General features: G+C 35.4%; 1 protein-coding gene across 1 annotated transcript; it reads left to right on the top strand.

Moving 5' to 3' along the window:
• Nucleotides 1–483: 483 nt before the first annotated feature.
• On the top strand, nt 484–14,524 carry LOC143440675 (vomeronasal type-2 receptor 116-like). Its single transcript, XM_076927457.1, has 6 exons — nt 484–680; nt 2,577–2,865; nt 3,346–4,149; nt 5,444–5,671; nt 11,815–11,938; nt 13,605–14,524. Exons 1-6 carry the CDS (start codon nt 484–486, stop codon nt 14,522–14,524), a joined length of 2,562 nt encoding a protein of 853 aa, XP_076783572.1.
• The last annotated feature ends 4,624 nt before the right edge of the window (nt 14,525–19,148 follow it).

Below are 19,148 nucleotides of genomic sequence, written 5' to 3' on the forward strand. Positions count from 1 at the left end.
TAGTTTTCCTTGATGTGGGATTTGTGACACAATGGTCAATGGGTAACTATGACCTCAGACTTTATGAGTCCTTCCTGAAGGTCAATCCACTAACAAAATCTACTGACAATTGTTTCAAGTTCACATAAACAGAATTTGAGGCAGTCCTGGGACCAAATTTTCACAAAGTGGAATCTTTCCAGGGACCTTAATTTCCACAAACATGTGTGATGTCATTCATCTGTCTATACCATCCTCATCTATATTTATCAGACATGTTTATCACATGCACAGTGGACATCAAATAAAGCTCCTCAGGAGAGAGTGTGGAAGATTCCTCCAGGGGTGAGAAAACAGATGTAGAAAATGAAACAGGAATGCAGATGTAGCATCTCCCTTGGAAACAGTGATAATAGTACATGGAGATATATTGGTACTTGTTTGATTTGCTGATATGTTTGGCACTTCACAATCAATGCAGCCTTGGCTCAGAAGAGGAACAATATGTTCACCTTGATTTTACTCTTCTTGCTCCTGGACATTCCACTTCTTGTGGCTGATTTTATTCATCCCAGGTGCTTTTGGAAAATAAAGCAGAATGAAGACAAGGATGGAAACCTGGGAACAGGCTGTGTTTTCTTTATTCATGTAGTACCACGACCTGTGGAGAAAGAGTATTACAGGTCTATTTTGAATACACAGTAAGTGCGTTAGTATTTTCAGTGTGAATGTGATCATGAATATTTCCTGAGTCTATTGAGGTTGAGGAGCAATGCTAAGGGTCTTTTGTACTGTGTTATTAATCTGCAAAACAGGAAAGAACTTCGAATTCTATTAGAGACTTAATGCTATATTACCAATTTAAATTGACACAGAGGTTTTTTCCCTGCCTGCCTCCCAATTACAGGAGTGGAAGCTCAGTAATAAAACAACTTCAGGCTATTATCAATCACATACCTCGCTCTCCTAGACAGTTTCCATAGCACGGTGGCACAATTATATGTTATTGAAAGTTATCATTTTTATGACTTTATCTAAGTGTGTTTATGTAAATGAACACAGATTCTAGTGAATCTGCACAGATTCACTGTGCAGATTCTAGTGTGTGTGCTGGGGCCACTAATGTTGGAGACAGAATTAGTTATGCAGAGCTTTCATATGGATACTCAATTACTTTCTTAAATTTGCTCCATGGGGTCTCCATTTATGTACTGAGGCTACATCAAGAATTGATGTAAGAAATCTCTCCTCTGTAAACTTCATAGTTTGATCTATACAAATTCAATGGCTTTTAGGTCTTACAAAGTCCAGTTCTTCACTCTCTCCTTAGAATAAAAAAAGGAATGTACTGACTATAAAATATGTTTGTATTCTTTGAAAAGTGATGTCATTACTAATAGTGGTGACTAGTTACTTCTCTTGTCACTATCCTGTGTAACAACAGTGGCATATGCTAGTTGTCAATATTAGAGAATAAGGATAGAGGAGTCACCTACTAACTCATCTTTGTCATTATTTACAGAGCATACATCTTCCCTCCTTACCTCACTGTTATTTAATCTGACACTTCTGATATTTATCACTTATGTCTCTTTTTCAATAATTTTACAAAAATATAATTGCATATTTTATCAGTGTGGACATTGTTACATTTTGATTTTGAAGACTTCTGCTAGTTTTTTTTAAGACACAGTTAGATCACGAAGGCACTCTGACCACATAAGTGCTTTATGTTTCTTAATGTTTACTGTGCAGGAGTTAGTGTTTGATTTGCACAAATACTAGTCTCAATTTTTTGTCATGTGTTACTGAAATTTCTAAAGATATTTTTCTGTATATTCATGAAGAATATTCTAAATTGACTTGTTTTATTAAAAAAAGACTGGACAGATGTTCAATTTCTAACTGGAATACAGATATTTAACTCTTAGTAAAAAATTAATAATGTAATAATACGTTTGTTGTTTATCAATCAGATGTTTTGAAACAATTCAGAAGGGATATGAGTTAGTATTCTTTTCATAAACATAAACACAAAACAGAATTATTCAATTTTAACTGAATTTTAGAAAGAAAGAACATTTAAGATAAGAATGATTATATGGGATATGATAAATATATTGTCCCCTAATAAGAATGAATTTTAATGACATGAGTCATTAAAATATTGTATTAAAATATTGTATAAGTATTGCCATAAAAGACCTCTGTGACATCAACTGTCACTCTTTTACTGCCTTAGCAATGCAGTGAACTTCATACAAAAACAGAATAAACTCAATGGCACACACACATCCCATGTATTTTACATATTTCTCACTAAATTCAAATGAACATGTGACCATTTCTACTGCTTTGTCAAAGCATTTGGTGATTTATTTACCATCTTAGGAAACATTCAAAAACAAGAGGAAAAACCAGAGGAGAACATGGTGATAGTACATACTCTTTATGGGAGATGACCTCTCATGAACATGTCAAGGTTTTTCAATCTTTAGGGAGTGGGGGCAATATAATCCAGTACTGGATTGTCCTTTTATTGACTACAAATGATATCTATAAATTGTTGTCATCATATACACTGTAACCTTTTACAGAATACACACTGAAAACCTCAAGTATGCGCTGGTCTTGGCTTTTTCCATGAATGAAATCAACAGGAACCCTGATCTTTTGCCAAATATGTCTCTCATATTTCCATTCTCAGCAGACATTAGTGATTGGGAATCCCACTTAAACAATATGATTTATTCGAGTTTACAAACTCATGATATTCTCCCTAATTATTTCTGTGGAGATGACATGTGTGGAGTTGCACTTACAGGACTTAACTGGACAACAACTGCGAGATTTTATACAATCCTAAAAAACTTCATATGTCAGCAGGTAAATGTGTGTGTGTGTGTGTGTGTGTGTGTGTGTGTGTGTGTGTGTGTGTGTGTATTAGGGGCATGGGGTAATTCATGAAATCAGATATGGCTTGGTTCCCACATAATCTTACTATTAGGCCTGAGGCAATGTATGTAGTTCAAGGGTTGTATGTATGTATGTAATGTATGTATGTATGTAATGTATGTATGTATGTAATGTATGTATGTATGTAATGTATGTATGTATGTAATGTATGAATGTATGTAATGTATGTATGTATGTAATGTATGTTCAAGGGTTGTATGTATGTATGTAATGTATGTATGTATGTAATGTATGTAGTTCAGAGTCTTGATGGAGCTTTTAAATGTTCTTGTATGATATACAGATGAGGCAAGAAATAATAGATAGCTTAGACTTCTAGAAATCATCAGAAAAACGTGCTTATACATTCTTAGGAATTAATTCTACCTCATGCTGCGTCCTGTGTTCTAGTGTCATCATCTCACATTTGGAGCCTTTCATCCTGTTCTGAGTGAGAATGAAGAATTTCCCTATCTATATCAGATGGCCTCTGAGGATACAGCTCTAGCTCTCGCCCTGGTTTCCTTCATAATACATTTCAGTTGGAATTGGGTAGGGTTGGCCATCTCAGACAATGATCAAGGCATCCAATTTCTCTCCTATTTGAGAAGAGAGATGGAAAAAAATTCAGTCTGCTTTGCTTTTGTCAGCATGATCCCAGTCAATATGCATTTATACATGACAAGAGCAGAAGTGTATTACAACCAAATCATGACATCCTCTACAAATGTTGTCATCATTTATGGTGACACAGACAGTACTTTAGCCGTGAGCTTTAGAATGTGGGAATTTCTAGGTATACAGAGAATATGGATCACCACCACACAGTGGGATGTTACTCCTAGTAAGAAAGACTTCACATTTGATAACTTATATGGGGCATTTGCGTTTGGACACCACCATGGTGAGATTTCTGGTTTTAAAAATTTTGTCCAGACATTGAACCCTTTCAAATACTCAGATGAATATCTGGTAAAGCTGGAATGGATGCACTTTAACTGTGAAGTCTCAGCATCTAAATGTAAGACATCGAAGAACTACTCCTCACTGGAATGGCTAATGGCACATACTTTTGACATGGCCGTTACTGAAGGGAGTTATGACATATACAATGCTGTGTATGCTGTTGCCCATGCAGTCTATGAGATGACTTTTCAGAAGTTTGATAATCTGTTCACTGACAGTGGGAAACAAAAAAAGTATATCTGCAGCAAGGTAGTGCTTCTATTACACAATGTTTCATGTTATCAATGTCTTTAAGAGTCTCTTAGATGCCCAAACCAAGTGTACTAGAAAATAGTTTCCAAAAGAGAGTGATTTATTAATACTTTTCCTACTGATCAAGTAAATCCAGGTGTTGGTATAAACCTCTAATGTTAAGGGAATGGAATGGAAGGCTTATTTTGTTAATGTAGCACTGTGATTTTGTTACTGATTAGCTAAATATCATCACACATGTTCTAATACTCAAACCACATCCAGTCCTTCCTCAGGGGCCAACTCAATGATGAATCCTTTTTCATTAATTATCAAATATGTTATAATCACTAGGGGATTGTTTTAACTGGAGATCCCTACTTGTACTGTTTCCACTGTAGGTGAGGGACATCATTAGGTGCTCTGAGAGTATTTACATAGAAAATAGTGCAAGCATTCAATTTATTACATTTCTATGTGCTCATGTGTGTTTATATATGTTTCTCACTATATATTTCTATGTTTCAGTATATCTGTGTTTATCTTTATATGTCTCTGTCTACATATTTATTTTGTGTATGTCTATATCTATGTCTATGTTTATATCTATGTCTAATCAATATCTAATCTATATCATCTATATCAACATTTATCTATCTATATTATTTTTTGTATCTGCCTATATATCTGTCTATGGCATTTACCATAAATTTGTATGTGTTTCAATTGCTTTCTATATGGTTGATTTTGTCTAAGTGTATATTTCTATGTATATTTATCAATGCATGTGTCTGTGTGTGGCTGTGTATTTTGTGTGGTGTTTTGTATACTCTTTCATTTATGTCTAACTGTTTTTATTCCTCTGTACACATGTTTCCATGTGTTTTTGTGTATGCCCCTGGGTAATTGTTTTGTGTGTTTCTGTGTCTGTTTGACTATTTTGATGCATATTCTGTCTCAGTGTACATCTGTATGTTCATATGTGTGTTTGGGCATGCATGTGTATATTTTTGTAAATAACTCTGTGTTCCAGCTCTGTGTGTTTCTCAATACGATGTGAGTTTCTCTCTGTTTCATGTGTCTGTATGTTTCATATGCAAATATGTTTGCAGTCTGCATACATATTTGTGCTTGTTTCATAATTTCTTCTTAGAAAGCTAAATAACATAAACATTATTTTGATTATCTCTTTGTTTTCACTGAAAATTTTCACCTCATAGTATCAAGAAAGTTTCCTTTTAGATAAAATAATAATATATATTCTCACTTAAATAAAGAACATATACTTTATAGTATGCTACCTGTCTTTCAGCTGGCTTCCTATATAAGAAAGATCTACTTTACTAATCCTGTTGGGGACAGAGTGAATATGAACCAAAGAGACAAACTGCAGGAAGAGTATGACATTTTCTACATTTGGAATTTTCCACAGGGACTTGGACTTAAAGTGAAAATAGGAATATTTAGTCCCTATTTCATGAATGGTCAACAGCTACATTTATCTGAAGATATGATAGAGTGGGCAAGAGGAAGTAGACAGGTGAGTTTGGCCTAACTGTACTAAGTTAAATTACACTGTCAAGTGTGTGCATCCAACCTTCCTTGAGAGTGGTGAATGAAATTGATTGTCAAGTGAGAGACCAATTTATAGCCTCCTAAACTACATTTCTTCTTTTCATTTTTTTCAGATGAGTTTTTAGTAAATCACTGAGGGTTTCTAACATGAATACGATGAATTTGTATCACATCAGAGCCTGTTTCTTGCTTTTAACATTAACATATACTGTTTTAGAAAACAGTTTGATATTATTTCCAGGAAAGTTAGCAATATTCTATTGGTCCTATTGTTACTACTATGAAGTGATTTTCACTCTAATGATGAACTTCTTCAAAAGATGCTTAAAGACTCTTGTTTATTGTAAGTATAGAGTAAATTCAACATAATCAAGTCACTGATTTTTATTATGTAATTTTAAGCCCATTTACCAACTAGTCCAAAATTTCCAAAATCTCTAGCTAACCATACATTAACATTTTTTTCTGACAGTTTTAGATACTTTATGAACTATATCTTGCTTTTTCATTTTATAACAATATAAGGGTATGGGTGTTTTCTGTGCATGAATATCAGTGTAACACCTTCATGTATGGAATATACAGATGGCTGAAGAGTTACTCCAATCTCAGAGCATTTGCAAGAGCTTCATGCCACTCAGTGAGTGCTGGAAATCAAATTTGGGTCCCTTTCACTGGTAGCAATTGTTCTTGAAAGCTGAGCCACATCTGCAGCCCTGACTCATACCTTGTAAAAGATAATATTGACTAAATGAAACTTTTTAGCCCAACTAATTCTTACATAAATCATTCAACCAAACAAGGATGTACATAATTTTTTCTCAATATTGGTATTAATAAAAATTTGCATTTTGAGGAAATTTGAAAATGAAATATATCTTATGTATAATAGGTAAGTTATAGGTATGAATTCTGATAATCTTGGTTTTAATGAGTCATATTCAAACTGCCCCAAAAGAAAGTTGGTTAAATGTCTTCAGGCTTGATATGAAGTGATTCCCATTTTACTCAGACAGTGTGAAATTTATAGTTGCTATTTTCTCTCAATGTAATTAAGAATGTAATTCTTAGGGAAAAGAACATAAGACCTAAAAGTATACTTACACATATACATATCCATTAGAGGATAGCATTGAAAGTTCAGGTGTGTTCTAAAAAGGCCTCCCTTGAGAATTGAAACACATCCACAGGAAAACTATAGATTTTTAGAAACACAAACAGTATTCTATTCACATATATCATAATTCCAATATGGAAGCTAATAAATAAAAACATGAAGACATCAGGAAATATGATTCTAAATCTTAGAGTCATAGACTTAAGTGAGAGTATATTCAATGTTATACTAAACAAAGAATCAAAGATTTATTATAAGAATATTAAAAAATCAAAGAGGGTAGTAACCACCTCTGGGAAACTAAAATGAAAGTATGAGAACTTTATTACAATAAGACACTGAGTGTGTTATGACAGAGAGCTTCGAGAAAGGTATAAATTAATGAAAGAATCAAAGCTAAAATATATGACAGAAAAACCAACCAAACCAAATAAATATCTCAGTGAAAAGACTCACAAAACAAATGCTCCAAATTGAGGACAGGATGGCAATACTTGAATACAAGGTGCAAGAATTAGAAACTTAGAAAGATGACAAAGATTAAACAAGAAGAAATGAAAATCACAGTGACTACGGAAGTATGATTAAAGATCACTTTTAAAACCTATGGGACAAATAAAAGGAAGGACACACTCTAGGTATCAAGAGTAAATCCATTATATTACAGCTGCACATTTCCAAATTAATGTGAAAATGTGGACTTCTGTCTATTAGAGGCATTTAAATGGCAAATCATCAACTTTTGAAATGAAATGATCCTTGATATATTTGACTTAAAATTTTTTTTGTGGTACACAGAGAGGATATGAAAGCTGTAGGAGAAAACATTATGTCATAGAAAGTCCCTTTCTGGATAACAGCAGGATCCACCAGCATAGTTCATTATTAAATGAAAGATATTCATTCATTCATTCATTCATTCACTTTACAACCAGAAACCAGTTTATACTCCCTACTCTACTCTTACTCCCACATTTTCCCCTTTTTCCCTCCAATACACCTTCCTTATTCAGAAAAGAGGTGACTTCCCTCAGATATCAACATGCTTTAGCATATCATGATGTACAATTACTAGGCACAATTTCATGATCGTTGCATGTGTTTCCATCAATTGTTGGTTGAATTCTGTCTGAGGATGATTACGTTAGGCTTTGCCTGCAAATATAACAAAAATATTATTACCAGCATCAGTGGTGGGCTTTCTCTCATGGCAAGGTTCTCAAGCTGGTCCAGTCACTGGTTAGCTATCCCTTGATCTTCTACTACATCTTTACTCCTGCATATTTTTAGGCAGGGTAAGGTGTAGGTTGAAGTTTTTGTGGTTAGGATGTTGTCTCAATCCCAACACTGGAAGTCTTAACTGCTTATTGGAAATGGTTGTTACAGGCTCCAAATCCTGCTTTTCGAGGAGACCTAGCCAGGACCATCCTCATAGATATCTGGGAGTTTCTATATCCCTGGGATTGAATCAGAGATGCCCCCACCCCCATCTTAGATGTTCCTCCAAATAATCTGTTCCTCTGTCCTCTTCTGTTCTTATCGGACCCCACTCCCATTCTTTCCCCAAACCCATTCAACCACAATGTTTATTCTATTTCTTCTTTTCGGGGAGTACATGTGTCCCACCATGTGCCACCTTTGTTACTTAGCTTCTTTAGTTATGTGCAGTGTAACACATCATGGATATTCTTAAAGGAGGAGAATAAAAAGGATGTATTTAAAACATTTAGAGACATGCCTGCCAAACCAGTTACCATATCCAGTAAATTAATTCTTCATAAGAAAAGGGAGACAAACTTGTAGAATGAACAAAAGTACAATAAGTCATAACACATAAATGAGTACTACAAAAGATATTAAAACAACTCCATCATGTTTAAAAGTAAGAAGAACACAAGACGTCAAAATAGAAACATCCCTCTAATGCCTGACAGAAAAACTAGTATTAGAAAAACATCAAGTGTTGGAATAACAACTAAAACATAATTTACAAATAATTTTTAGTAATAATTGAGTGTTTGTGGTCACATTCTCTTATCAAAAATCACAAAAATGAGTTTAGTTTATTTCAACATAATATTTTTATTGATTCTTTTAAAATTTCGAGTCCTGCACTGTGATCATGCTGAATTCCTTTTTTTTTTTTTTTTTTTTTTTTTTTTGGTTTTTTGAGACAGGGTTTCTCTGTATAGCCTTGGCTGTCCTGGAACTCACTCTGTAGACCAGGCTGGCTTCGAACTCAGAAATCCGCCTGCCTCTGCCTCCCAAGTGCTGGGATTAAAGGCGTGCGCCACCACTGCCTGGCGATCATGCTCAATTCCAAGTCCTTTCATGTATGTCTTTCTATGACAATACCCCACAAAAATAAAAAAAAGTAAAAATATTCAATTTCTTCTATTTATATACTAACTGTATATGACGGTTTGTATATGCTTGGCCAAGGGAGTGGCACTATTTTGAGGTATGGCCTTCTTAGAGAAGGCTTGTCACTGTGAGTGTAGGTTTTAAGATCCTCATTAGCTGCCTGGAAGTCAGCATTCATATGACCACTGTGGCAAAGATTGATCTATAAAAATGGCCTTCTTTTGTGGCATTTATGACGGAGGATGTAAGAAAACCTTTACTTTATATATATGAACAGAGAACTTCTGTAAAAAGGGGGTGTGAAAAGCAACAAAATGAAGTAGAACAGAAGAGTCATACTTAGAGTATAACATCGTTTGTCTTTTGTGGACATGCCTGAAATAATCTTGACTAAACATCTTCTAACAGATGTCAACATTGGAACTGAAAGGTTAGACCCTGTGTGTTGTAATATGTATTAATTAATCCCAGTGGCTAGTATGCTACCAGCCTCAATTGTTTGTGTGAGAGAATGAAAGAGATACACACATAGCCTTTAGATTTTAACATGCCTTAAACAGCCCAATAGATGGGCCACTGCTCAACCACCATGCTGTTAATCCTGAGTTATTACTTACTGATTCTACATTCCATTTCAGTTGTTCTTAATCCAGACAACTGTCTGGGCCAATTTATTTTTGACACAGAGCCTGGGGCACTCACCTTGCTTTTCTAACCCATGTAGACTCTGTCTGTCCTTTGTTTGCACTCTCTCCCTAGCAGGCAGACCTCCTTTTTCCTCTTTCTCCTGATTTCAAGCCCAGGGAATCCTGAAATCCTGCCTCTGTCTGTCTTCTCCAGCTATTACTGGTGGCATCTTTATTTACCAATCAGAACCAACTGGAGGGAAGGTTCCAAGAAGCTACTTGAAGAAGTTCTAGTGCAAACAGTTTTTTGGGGAAGCAGAATTACCTTTCATAATACAAGCAGCTAAACTGGTACAAAAATTACTTCATTCCATGAGGTTCAACATATGTTCATCACAACATAAAGTCAAGGATAGAATGATATTATTATCCAAAAACATGCAGAAAAGGCTCTAAACAATGTCCAGCATCCATTCGGAATTTTTAAAAGGAGAATAAAACTTGACAAACTAAGAGAAGACATGTTGCCAGAAGAAAGTTAGTTTTCTACAGCAAACTTATTGATGGCATTGCAGTATATGGAGAGGAGACTCAAATAATTTCCATTAAAACTAGCAATGAAGTCAAGATTTTGTAGTGGCACATGTCTTTAATCGACATTCTCTGAATCAAGAGTCAGGAAAATCTCTCCCTACTCAAAAGCTAGTCTGATTTTCAATTGAATATACTCAAACCAGGGGTGAAATGGATACTCTGCTTTAAATGAAGTGAGCAGAATACAGATAAGGAGATGCATTTTCTCAACTACTAAGTGTGAAAATAAATAATAAATAGAGAAAAAGAAAGTACAGTGCCCCTATATATATATAGGAAGTTGAGTTCTACCAATATCACACAGTGAGACCCTGTTTCAACAAAAATATAAACAATAAAAAGGAAGAGATGTGCTTATTCATACTTCAGAACATGACATGAGCCTGTGAATGATATACTCTGTGATGGCAACATCAATCTTAACATGAAACAAAGGATACAAATTCAGCATGTAGAAATCAGTAAGGTTCCAATGCAGTAGACAGACACTCATCACTAGATTCATTGTAATACCATGATTTTCTTAATTTAAGAAATTCTTTAATTAATTTTGAGCAGTCTAAATTTTCAGGCTCCATAAAACCTTTTGAATTCAGGAAACACACCATCTTCCAGCTCACTATACAGAAACTCAGTACCTCCTCACCAAAAATGCCACAGGGTTCTGCACATGCAGCTATGTTTCTCTTTCAATATACTTTGTTATGGTTTACAGTCCTAATGTAGATGTGGTTATTTCTGTTATCTGATATTTGAGTTGTTTTTTTTCCATTTCTGAATGTTCTTTACTTGTAATTTGCTTCTATGTTGTTGTTATTAAACACTAACTATAAGCAAAGTGAGGAGGAAAACGTTGATTTGGTTCGTGGATTACACTCAAGGCAAGGCAAGGCAAGGCATGGAACTGTATAATGTAACTGAAACAGAGTCACTCAAGAAACTCTGCTTGTTCTGCATGATTTCTAATGTACCACTGCTTATGGGCAACACTGCTTCTAATGGGGAGGGCACTCCTGCATCAATTACAACTTTAAAATATGCTTTTGCAGCTATAATAAGAAGCTAGTCTGATAGAGATAATTTCTCAATTAGGATCTCTGTGCCTTTATACTGTACTTTTTCTTAAGGAGACAAGAATTAAATAGAATAACCACCTTGCAATCCCTGCACTGTTAGTAAACAGGACACTAACAAATCGTTTTTCTGATTTTCAAGTTGATGGTTAACAATTCAACTTTTCCTCAAATTTTGCAAATATTGATATCTGTCATGAAATGCAATAAGTAAAAACTTGTAACTTTGTTGTTATATATAAAATAAGCTTATAAATATCATATACTAATATAATATAATTTTTGAAGGGGTAGGTAAAACTCTTGATAGCAGGATATATTTATTTTTCTTTAGATGCCAACCTCTGTGTGCAGTGCTGACTGTGGTCCAGGATTTAGAAAATTCAGGAAGAATGGAATGCCAGCCTGCTGTTTTGATTGTAGTCCCTGCCCAGAAAATGAAATTTCTAATGGGACAAGTAGGTATTTTCTGCAAGGATGAGTTCTTCAAATTGTATCATCTTGCACCCATCTGGGATGCAGTAGTGTTCTAAAATGGAAATATGGATATATATACCACTTTCCTAAGTTAGTAATTATAGAAATACAATACTTTAAAATGTCCTTATTAAAAACAGAAATCGTCATATATCTTTGACTCATTAAAAATGTATTGTAGATGACATACTCAGTTTTGATAAAAAAAAAAACTTCAGTGTTAGTTTGTTCTAGAGGTCTTTTCTAGTGATTAATCATCTCTAAAAATATATGTAGATGATGAATCATTAAATGGTTTATTTATATTGTCTTAATATATGTACCCTTACATGAGTTTATGTACTCCTATCAAGTACAGAAGCACAAGGAAGACAGAATCAGGCATGTGAATAGAGGGAACCAAATCCAAGCCGTTTGTAAGACTAATGAAAAGGGCAAATAATGATTTGTAACATCATGAGAAACTGTTATGCATAAGACAGGAGATTTTATATAATAAAGAGATATTCTTTTTTTCAAACTTCTGTTTTATTTGAAACGTAGAAATTGAGACTCACTGTTGACACATGATATGTAAATATTATGAGTCCTCGATTCAATACTAGTTTAAATAATACCTAGCTAATAATTTCTGTAATACCATACATTAATATTGTTTTGTCCTGAAAGGAATTAACCACAGTTTTCAAATGATATTTGCACTTGCATAGCCCATATTCATCAAATAACAATTTAGTTCGTATGAACTGAATATAATTTTCAGGCATGCATTTATTCCCTTCTTTTTTGTCATCCTATATAATTAAATGGAAGTCTTTAAAGGCTCTTATGGCCAGTAAGATGGCTTAGCAGTTACATCCTTTCCTACTAAGTATGATGGCATTAGTTTATCCTCAGAACCCATATACTAGGAGGTAACCAACTCCCACCTGTTATTTTCTGATATGTAGTTCTACATAAAATGTAAACATAAGTAATTCAAAAAGGCTGTTTGAATACACCTGACATTGGTGCTGAGAACCAAACTCAAGTACTCTCTACGAGCAATACATTCTCTTCACAACCAAAGTAAATTCCTATTTCCTCAAACAAATTAAAAGGTAACGGCTGTTAACAAAAGCTTTGTTCCATGTAAAAGACTTCAAAGCTTGAAAGTATATTATCCCTTATTGCAATTATCCAATGATTTAGTGCAATGGCTATCAGATTTACTATAAATAAACTAGTGGGAATTACAGATACTTTTACAATTTTTTTCATATAAATTTTTTTATATTTCATACAATTTTTATATTCATATAAACTTTACTTCTCATTCTCAGCCTCATAACTCCCCCATATAAACCAATTTGCTGTCATGTTTATGACAATGTTTTTTAATTTTACATGTAAACACACTTATAAATATACACATCCATGATAAATGATCATACCAATGGAATAAAATACACAAAATATTTGATGTTTTTATTTACCATAACAATGAGAAGCATTAAAATGGAATCAATTATTTTATATAGCACTGACCTTGAATGTATTCAGAGCAACCAGATTCACATGTTGAAACATTTCTTTATATACTAGAGTAAGTATCATGACAGTAAAATTGCTGAAGCTACACTAATAATATTTTTATTTCTCCATTAGATGTGGATTTGTGTGTCCAGTGTCCAGAGGACCAGTATGCTAACACTGAGCAGAATCACTGCATTCACAAAGCGCTTATCTTTCTCACTTATGAAGACCCCTTGGGGATGGCACTTTCTTCAATGGCTTTGTTCTTCTCTGCAGTTACAGCTGTTGTTCTTGGGGTCTTTGTGAAACACCATACAACTCCCATTGTTAAGGCCAATAATCGCACTCTCACCTACATATTGCTCATCTCCCTCATTTTTTGTTTCCTCTGCCCCTTGCTCTATATTGGACATCCAAACTCAGCTACCTGCATCCTACAGCAAATCACATTTGGACTTGTATTCTCTGTGGCTGTTTCCACTGTGCTGGCCAAAACAATTACTGTTGTACTGGCATTCAAAGTCACAGCTCCTCAAAGAATGATCAAGTATTTTTTGGTTTCAGGAGTTTCTAACTATATCATTCTCATCTGCACTCTCATCCAAGTTATTGTCTGTGCAGTCTGGATAGGAGCTTCTCCTCCTTCTGTTGACATTGATGCCCAATCAGAGCATGGTCACATCATCATTGTTTGCAACAAGGGGTCAGTCACTGCTTTTTACTGTGTCCTGGCATACCTGGCCTGCCTGGCCTTTGGGAGCTTCACTCTGGCTTTCCTTTCCAGAAACCTGCCTGGAGCCTTCAATGAAGCAAACTCTATAACATTCAGCATGCTGGTGTTCTGTAGTGTCTGGGTCACATTCCTCCCTGTTTACCATAGCACTAAAGGCAAGGTTGTGGTGGCTGTGGAGATCTTCTCCACTTTGGCCTCCAGTGCAGGGATGCTGGTGTGCATCTTTGTTCCCAAATGTTACACAATACTGTTTAGACCAGAGAGAAATTCTCTTCAAACGATCAGGGAGAAATCATCTTCCCGTGTTCACATTTCATAAATTCTAACTGACACATGTATAGTTGGTTCATAATTACTAAATATTGGATTACATTGCCATACCTATATATTTTGGAATGATTCTCACTGTTTTCTCTTATGATTTTTGCCTAGCAATATCATGTCTACTGGGGTCTACATTGTCTCCTATGCTCATCCATAATAGTCTAAAATTGTCCTCTTTGCCAGAAGGAGGTAGTAGAATCCTGATCCATTCTAGAAGTTAGAAGAGTTCTTCTATAAACTTAGAGGAAAGAGGAATATTTTTATCTGTAGATTGATAAAATATTTCAGGAGATGGATTGATGTCTCAGCAATTAAAATCATGCCCTGTTCTTGGAGAGAAATTTATTCAGTACTCAACCCCACCAACTGTTATTAACAATCACCTGTAACAATAGCTACAAAGTATCAGATGGTCTCTTCTGGGCTCCAAATTTCCCTGAATTTATTTATGCACATAATGACACACATAGATACTAAAATTACAGAAATTTTTAAAAATATAGAACAATATTAAAAACACTTTACACTGGCATTCTGCTTTTGAATGTTCTGCTATGGTGTCAGAATTAAAGGAACCTGCAGAAAAAGGAAAGGATATGGGTAGAAATAACTGTGTTTATCTTTAGGCATTTTACATAAGAATGCTCAATGTTAAGTGTATCATAAAAGAAACACTTGTGAAATCACAGGGAAAAAAGAGCTTGTTGAAATAATATCTTCTATTCTTATGTCCAGATCTTGGGATTCACAGAAGAGCTCAAAGAATTTCCAACCTGATGTAATGAGACAAAAGAGCCTTTAATGTATGAACCTGGTTTGGATCACAGTGTGTACCCACTTCACAGGGCAGGATTGTGACCACATATCTGTGGGCTCAGAATTTGTATACACAGGCAGATTCTGGGGTTTCAGGGTTACCTGACAGGGAAGGCGATAAGACATGTCATCTCTCAAAGTCAATATGATTTGTTTAGGAGGCCGGTGGGATCGCACAACTGGGGCGGGAAGCCCTTTTGGCCTTTATGGTGGTATCAGGGACTAGTGTTTTTACAAACTGGCCACAGCTGTCTGGGAATACTTAATTGCCCCAAAGTATGGTGCTTATCTCTCCAAAAATGTTTGGTCTTTTGCTTTTCCCAAAGATAGTGGCTACTTGCACTAGGAAGTGCTTAGCCATCCATAAGAGTTGGTGCCAGCCTTGGTAACACAGGGGCTAGATGTTGTTGCTGTTTATCTGTTCTTAAGTTTGCAGTTGCCATTCCCAGGAGGGGGCATTTCATTAGGGAGTGCTAATATGAAATGGAAGCTGGATTTCAGCACCAGCCTGTGCCTCCTCTGAAAGGTCAGGTGGCTGGAAAGAACAAGGTGGGCAGGGGAAGCTTTTGAGAGTGGCAACTGAGTGCTGAGGTGAGGGGAAGCTTTGTGAATGATGAGAGTGTGGAGGGTGGCTGGCCAGCCTCTTCACTATGTGTGCAATTTAGATGACTCTATGCAAGAATCATCTTTGACACCACAGAGTAATTTGAGGTAGGCAGCTGGTGGGAATCAGTGCTGAGAGCAGATAATGGGGTTTGGTCCAGAAACCCACTGGGGTTGATAGTTCTGGAAGCCAGCATTTAGCAAAGTGAAAAGGCAGATAGCAACCATTCACAAACTTACACCTCTATACACACCAAACACACACACACACACACACACACACACACAAATAGACACACCAAACCCATACACACACAGCAAACATACATACACACACCAAATACACACATACACACAGAGCAAACACACATACACACCCACAAACAGAGCAAACACACACACACACACACACACACACACAGAATTGTTGATTAAAGACAAGGTCCAGCAGGAGACATACAAACAGACAGACAAACACATACATATTCATGTAAGAAGACTGAAGCAATGCTATAAAAAGCAGGCTTCAAACATTTTATGTATATATATATATATATATATATACACATATACACACACACACACACACACACACACACATATACATATACACACCCATACTGGTGTGTGGAAGGAACAAAGTTCCAGCAAGCAGACTTTAGGCATTTCACACATAATATACATACATGTAAACACACAATTCATAGAAGATGCAAGCTCCAACACACACCTATACAGGCTTTACATATATACATACATATGGATATTATGGATGGAACAAAGTTCCAACACACACTCACACAAGCTTTACACACACACACACACACACACACACACACACACACACACACATTCTTTTTTGGAATGTGGCAAGAATAATTTTCAAAATACTCTCACACAAACTTTACATATGTACATACAGACACATAGTTGACAGGTGGAAAAAACAATGTTCCAACCACTTTATTCTTTCTCTCATAGTTTATATAGCCCAGAAAAGTCTTTCAGGTAGTATAAGATAATTTTTTGTTTTCTTCTAGTGAAATACTATGAAAAACCATCTTTTCCCAATATCTGTACAAAAATAATATTACATTGTACAGAAAAAATATAAGCAAATTTTTATAGATTAATCAAGACATTTTTCTCAACCAATTTCTCTTACTGGCAGGCAGCAATCTGAAATCACAAAGAAAGGAGTGATTATTTTATTATTTATCTTTAAAAGTAACTTTATAAGTATCTTAAAAGAATCATACATCTAAAATTTAATTTTAAAAAGTCCTAATTACTTTAAGTCTTCTGAATGCAAATGTACTAATCAGCAATTCTTATTAAATCATATCACAAAGCTGAGGCCAAATGGGTATAAAAAATCAATCATCACTGGTCAGCCTCAGGTAGCATCAGCCAGTACTTCCATGTTTCTTCTTGTGTGCTCTTTAAAAAACCCTAGCTTGACTAATCAAATTATGTCATTCAGAAATTCAAATTGTTCTTTAAGATTTTCTACATCAGAGCTAGTAGCAAAGACACATTTACCTAACTTTATTAACAATTCTACTTTTCCAAATGCTTTCTAAGGGTAATGGTCATTGCTGGCAATCTATATCTCTAAGTTCTTTCCTGGGGTGGTGATTAAATTATCACTCTGGGGACTTTTTTTCTGGGCCCAAGTGCTCAGCAGATGGTGGGAGATAGCTCTGCACCCAAACTCACAGTACCCAGAGGGAGCAGGGCTCTCAAGAGCTCTAATCCAAGCAGTATCTTAGGTAAGAAAGCAGCAACACCCCAAACAGGGAATAACTGGGACCCACCGGGACTCAGGAATTCACTCCTGGCCTGGCCAGAGCACTGGTTCCCTCAAGTCTGGGCCTTGAGGAATGGATACAGAAAATGTGGTACATTTACACAATGGAGTAATACTCCACTATTAAAAACAATGAATTCATGAAATTCTTAGACAAACAGATGGAGCTTGAAAATATCATCCTGAGTGAGGTAACCCAAAAGAACACACAGGATATGATAAGTGCTTATTAGCCCAGAAGCTCACAATACCTAGGACACACTGCATAGACCACATGAAACTCAAGAGGAGGAAGGAAGACCAAAGTGTGGGTGCTTTGGTCCTTTTTAGAAAGAGTATCAAAATACTCAACCAAAGCTCCCAGGGTCTAAACCTCCTCCCTGAGAACACAAAGGAAGGAACTCATGGCTTTAGCTGAATAGGTAATTGAGGGTGGCCTTGTTAGGCATGAGTGGAAGTGGAGGACCTGGTCCCCAAAAGTTTAGATTCCCTAGTATTGGGGAATTGGAGAGCAGGGAGGCGGGATTGAGAGGATGGTGGGAGCACACCCTCATAAAAATAGAAAAATAGAAAGAGGGGGTATGGGATAAGGGGGTTTGGGGGGAGAATGGGAGAGGAGATAACAGTGAAAGGTAAATACGTAAAATATCCAATAAAAAACAGATAATGGGTCTGGCAAAAAAAAAAAAGATAGTTTACTTATTTCAAATTATTTTCAAAAGTTTCCAGGTGATGCTTCTTGACTAGGATCTTATTTTAAGCTCTCCACAAAAGAGTTTAAGTCTCTGTTTAATATTCTCAAGAGAGATGCAAATCCTAATTTCCCTCAACAATAAATTGACAAAAGAGGAGTAATTTGACAAAAAGTAGAAGAATGGATTATATTAATGGATATATTATATAGATTAATGGATATATTATATATATATATAATGGATCTATTATATAGATTGATTGCTTCTTGGCTGTTTTATAATAGTCCTTTGATAAAAAAGATTATTAATAAAGATTTATATTTCTTCAAATGTGTCTTCATGACTCTCTGAGGGTGAAAGGAGCAGCTGTTGGTGCTTCTGCCCTGATTTTACAAGAACTCTAAAATATTGGCTTTAAAAATAAAAGAGGGGGAACTGTAACCCCAGAATGAGTCTCCCAAAAATACTCTCCATCATGCCTTGTTCACTTTTAACTTTCTAAAACTGAAAGCTTATGGCAAATCAGCTGCTGGCTGCCTCTGTCAATGCTGAGACCAATAAAAACTATGCATATTACAATTTGATAATTAAAAAATAAAAATAAAAAATTTATCACTCTGCTTCAGCAGCAATGCCTGAGAAAGATTAAGCATTATAATTTTTGATGACAGTAATAATGAATGAGGTGCTGGAAG

This window comes from Arvicanthis niloticus, chromosome 30, assembly GCF_011762505.2.
Source record: "Arvicanthis niloticus isolate mArvNil1 chromosome 30, mArvNil1.pat.X, whole genome shotgun sequence".
In the NCBI taxonomy this organism is placed as follows: Eukaryota; Metazoa; Chordata; class Mammalia; order Rodentia; family Muridae; genus Arvicanthis; species Arvicanthis niloticus.

Coding starts and splice junctions, on each gene's coding strand:
- LOC143440675 (XM_076927457.1), top strand. CDS start 484: ATGTTCACCTTGATTTTACTCTTCTTGCTCCTGGACATTCCACTTCTT. Junction 4,150..5,443: donor AAAAGTATATCTGCAGCAAG/GTAGTGCTTCTA, acceptor CCTGTCTTTCAG/CTGGCTTCCTATATAAGAAA. Junction 11,939..13,604: donor TGAAATTTCTAATGGGACAA/GTAGGTATTTTC, acceptor TTTCTCCATTAG/ATGTGGATTTGTGTGTCCAG.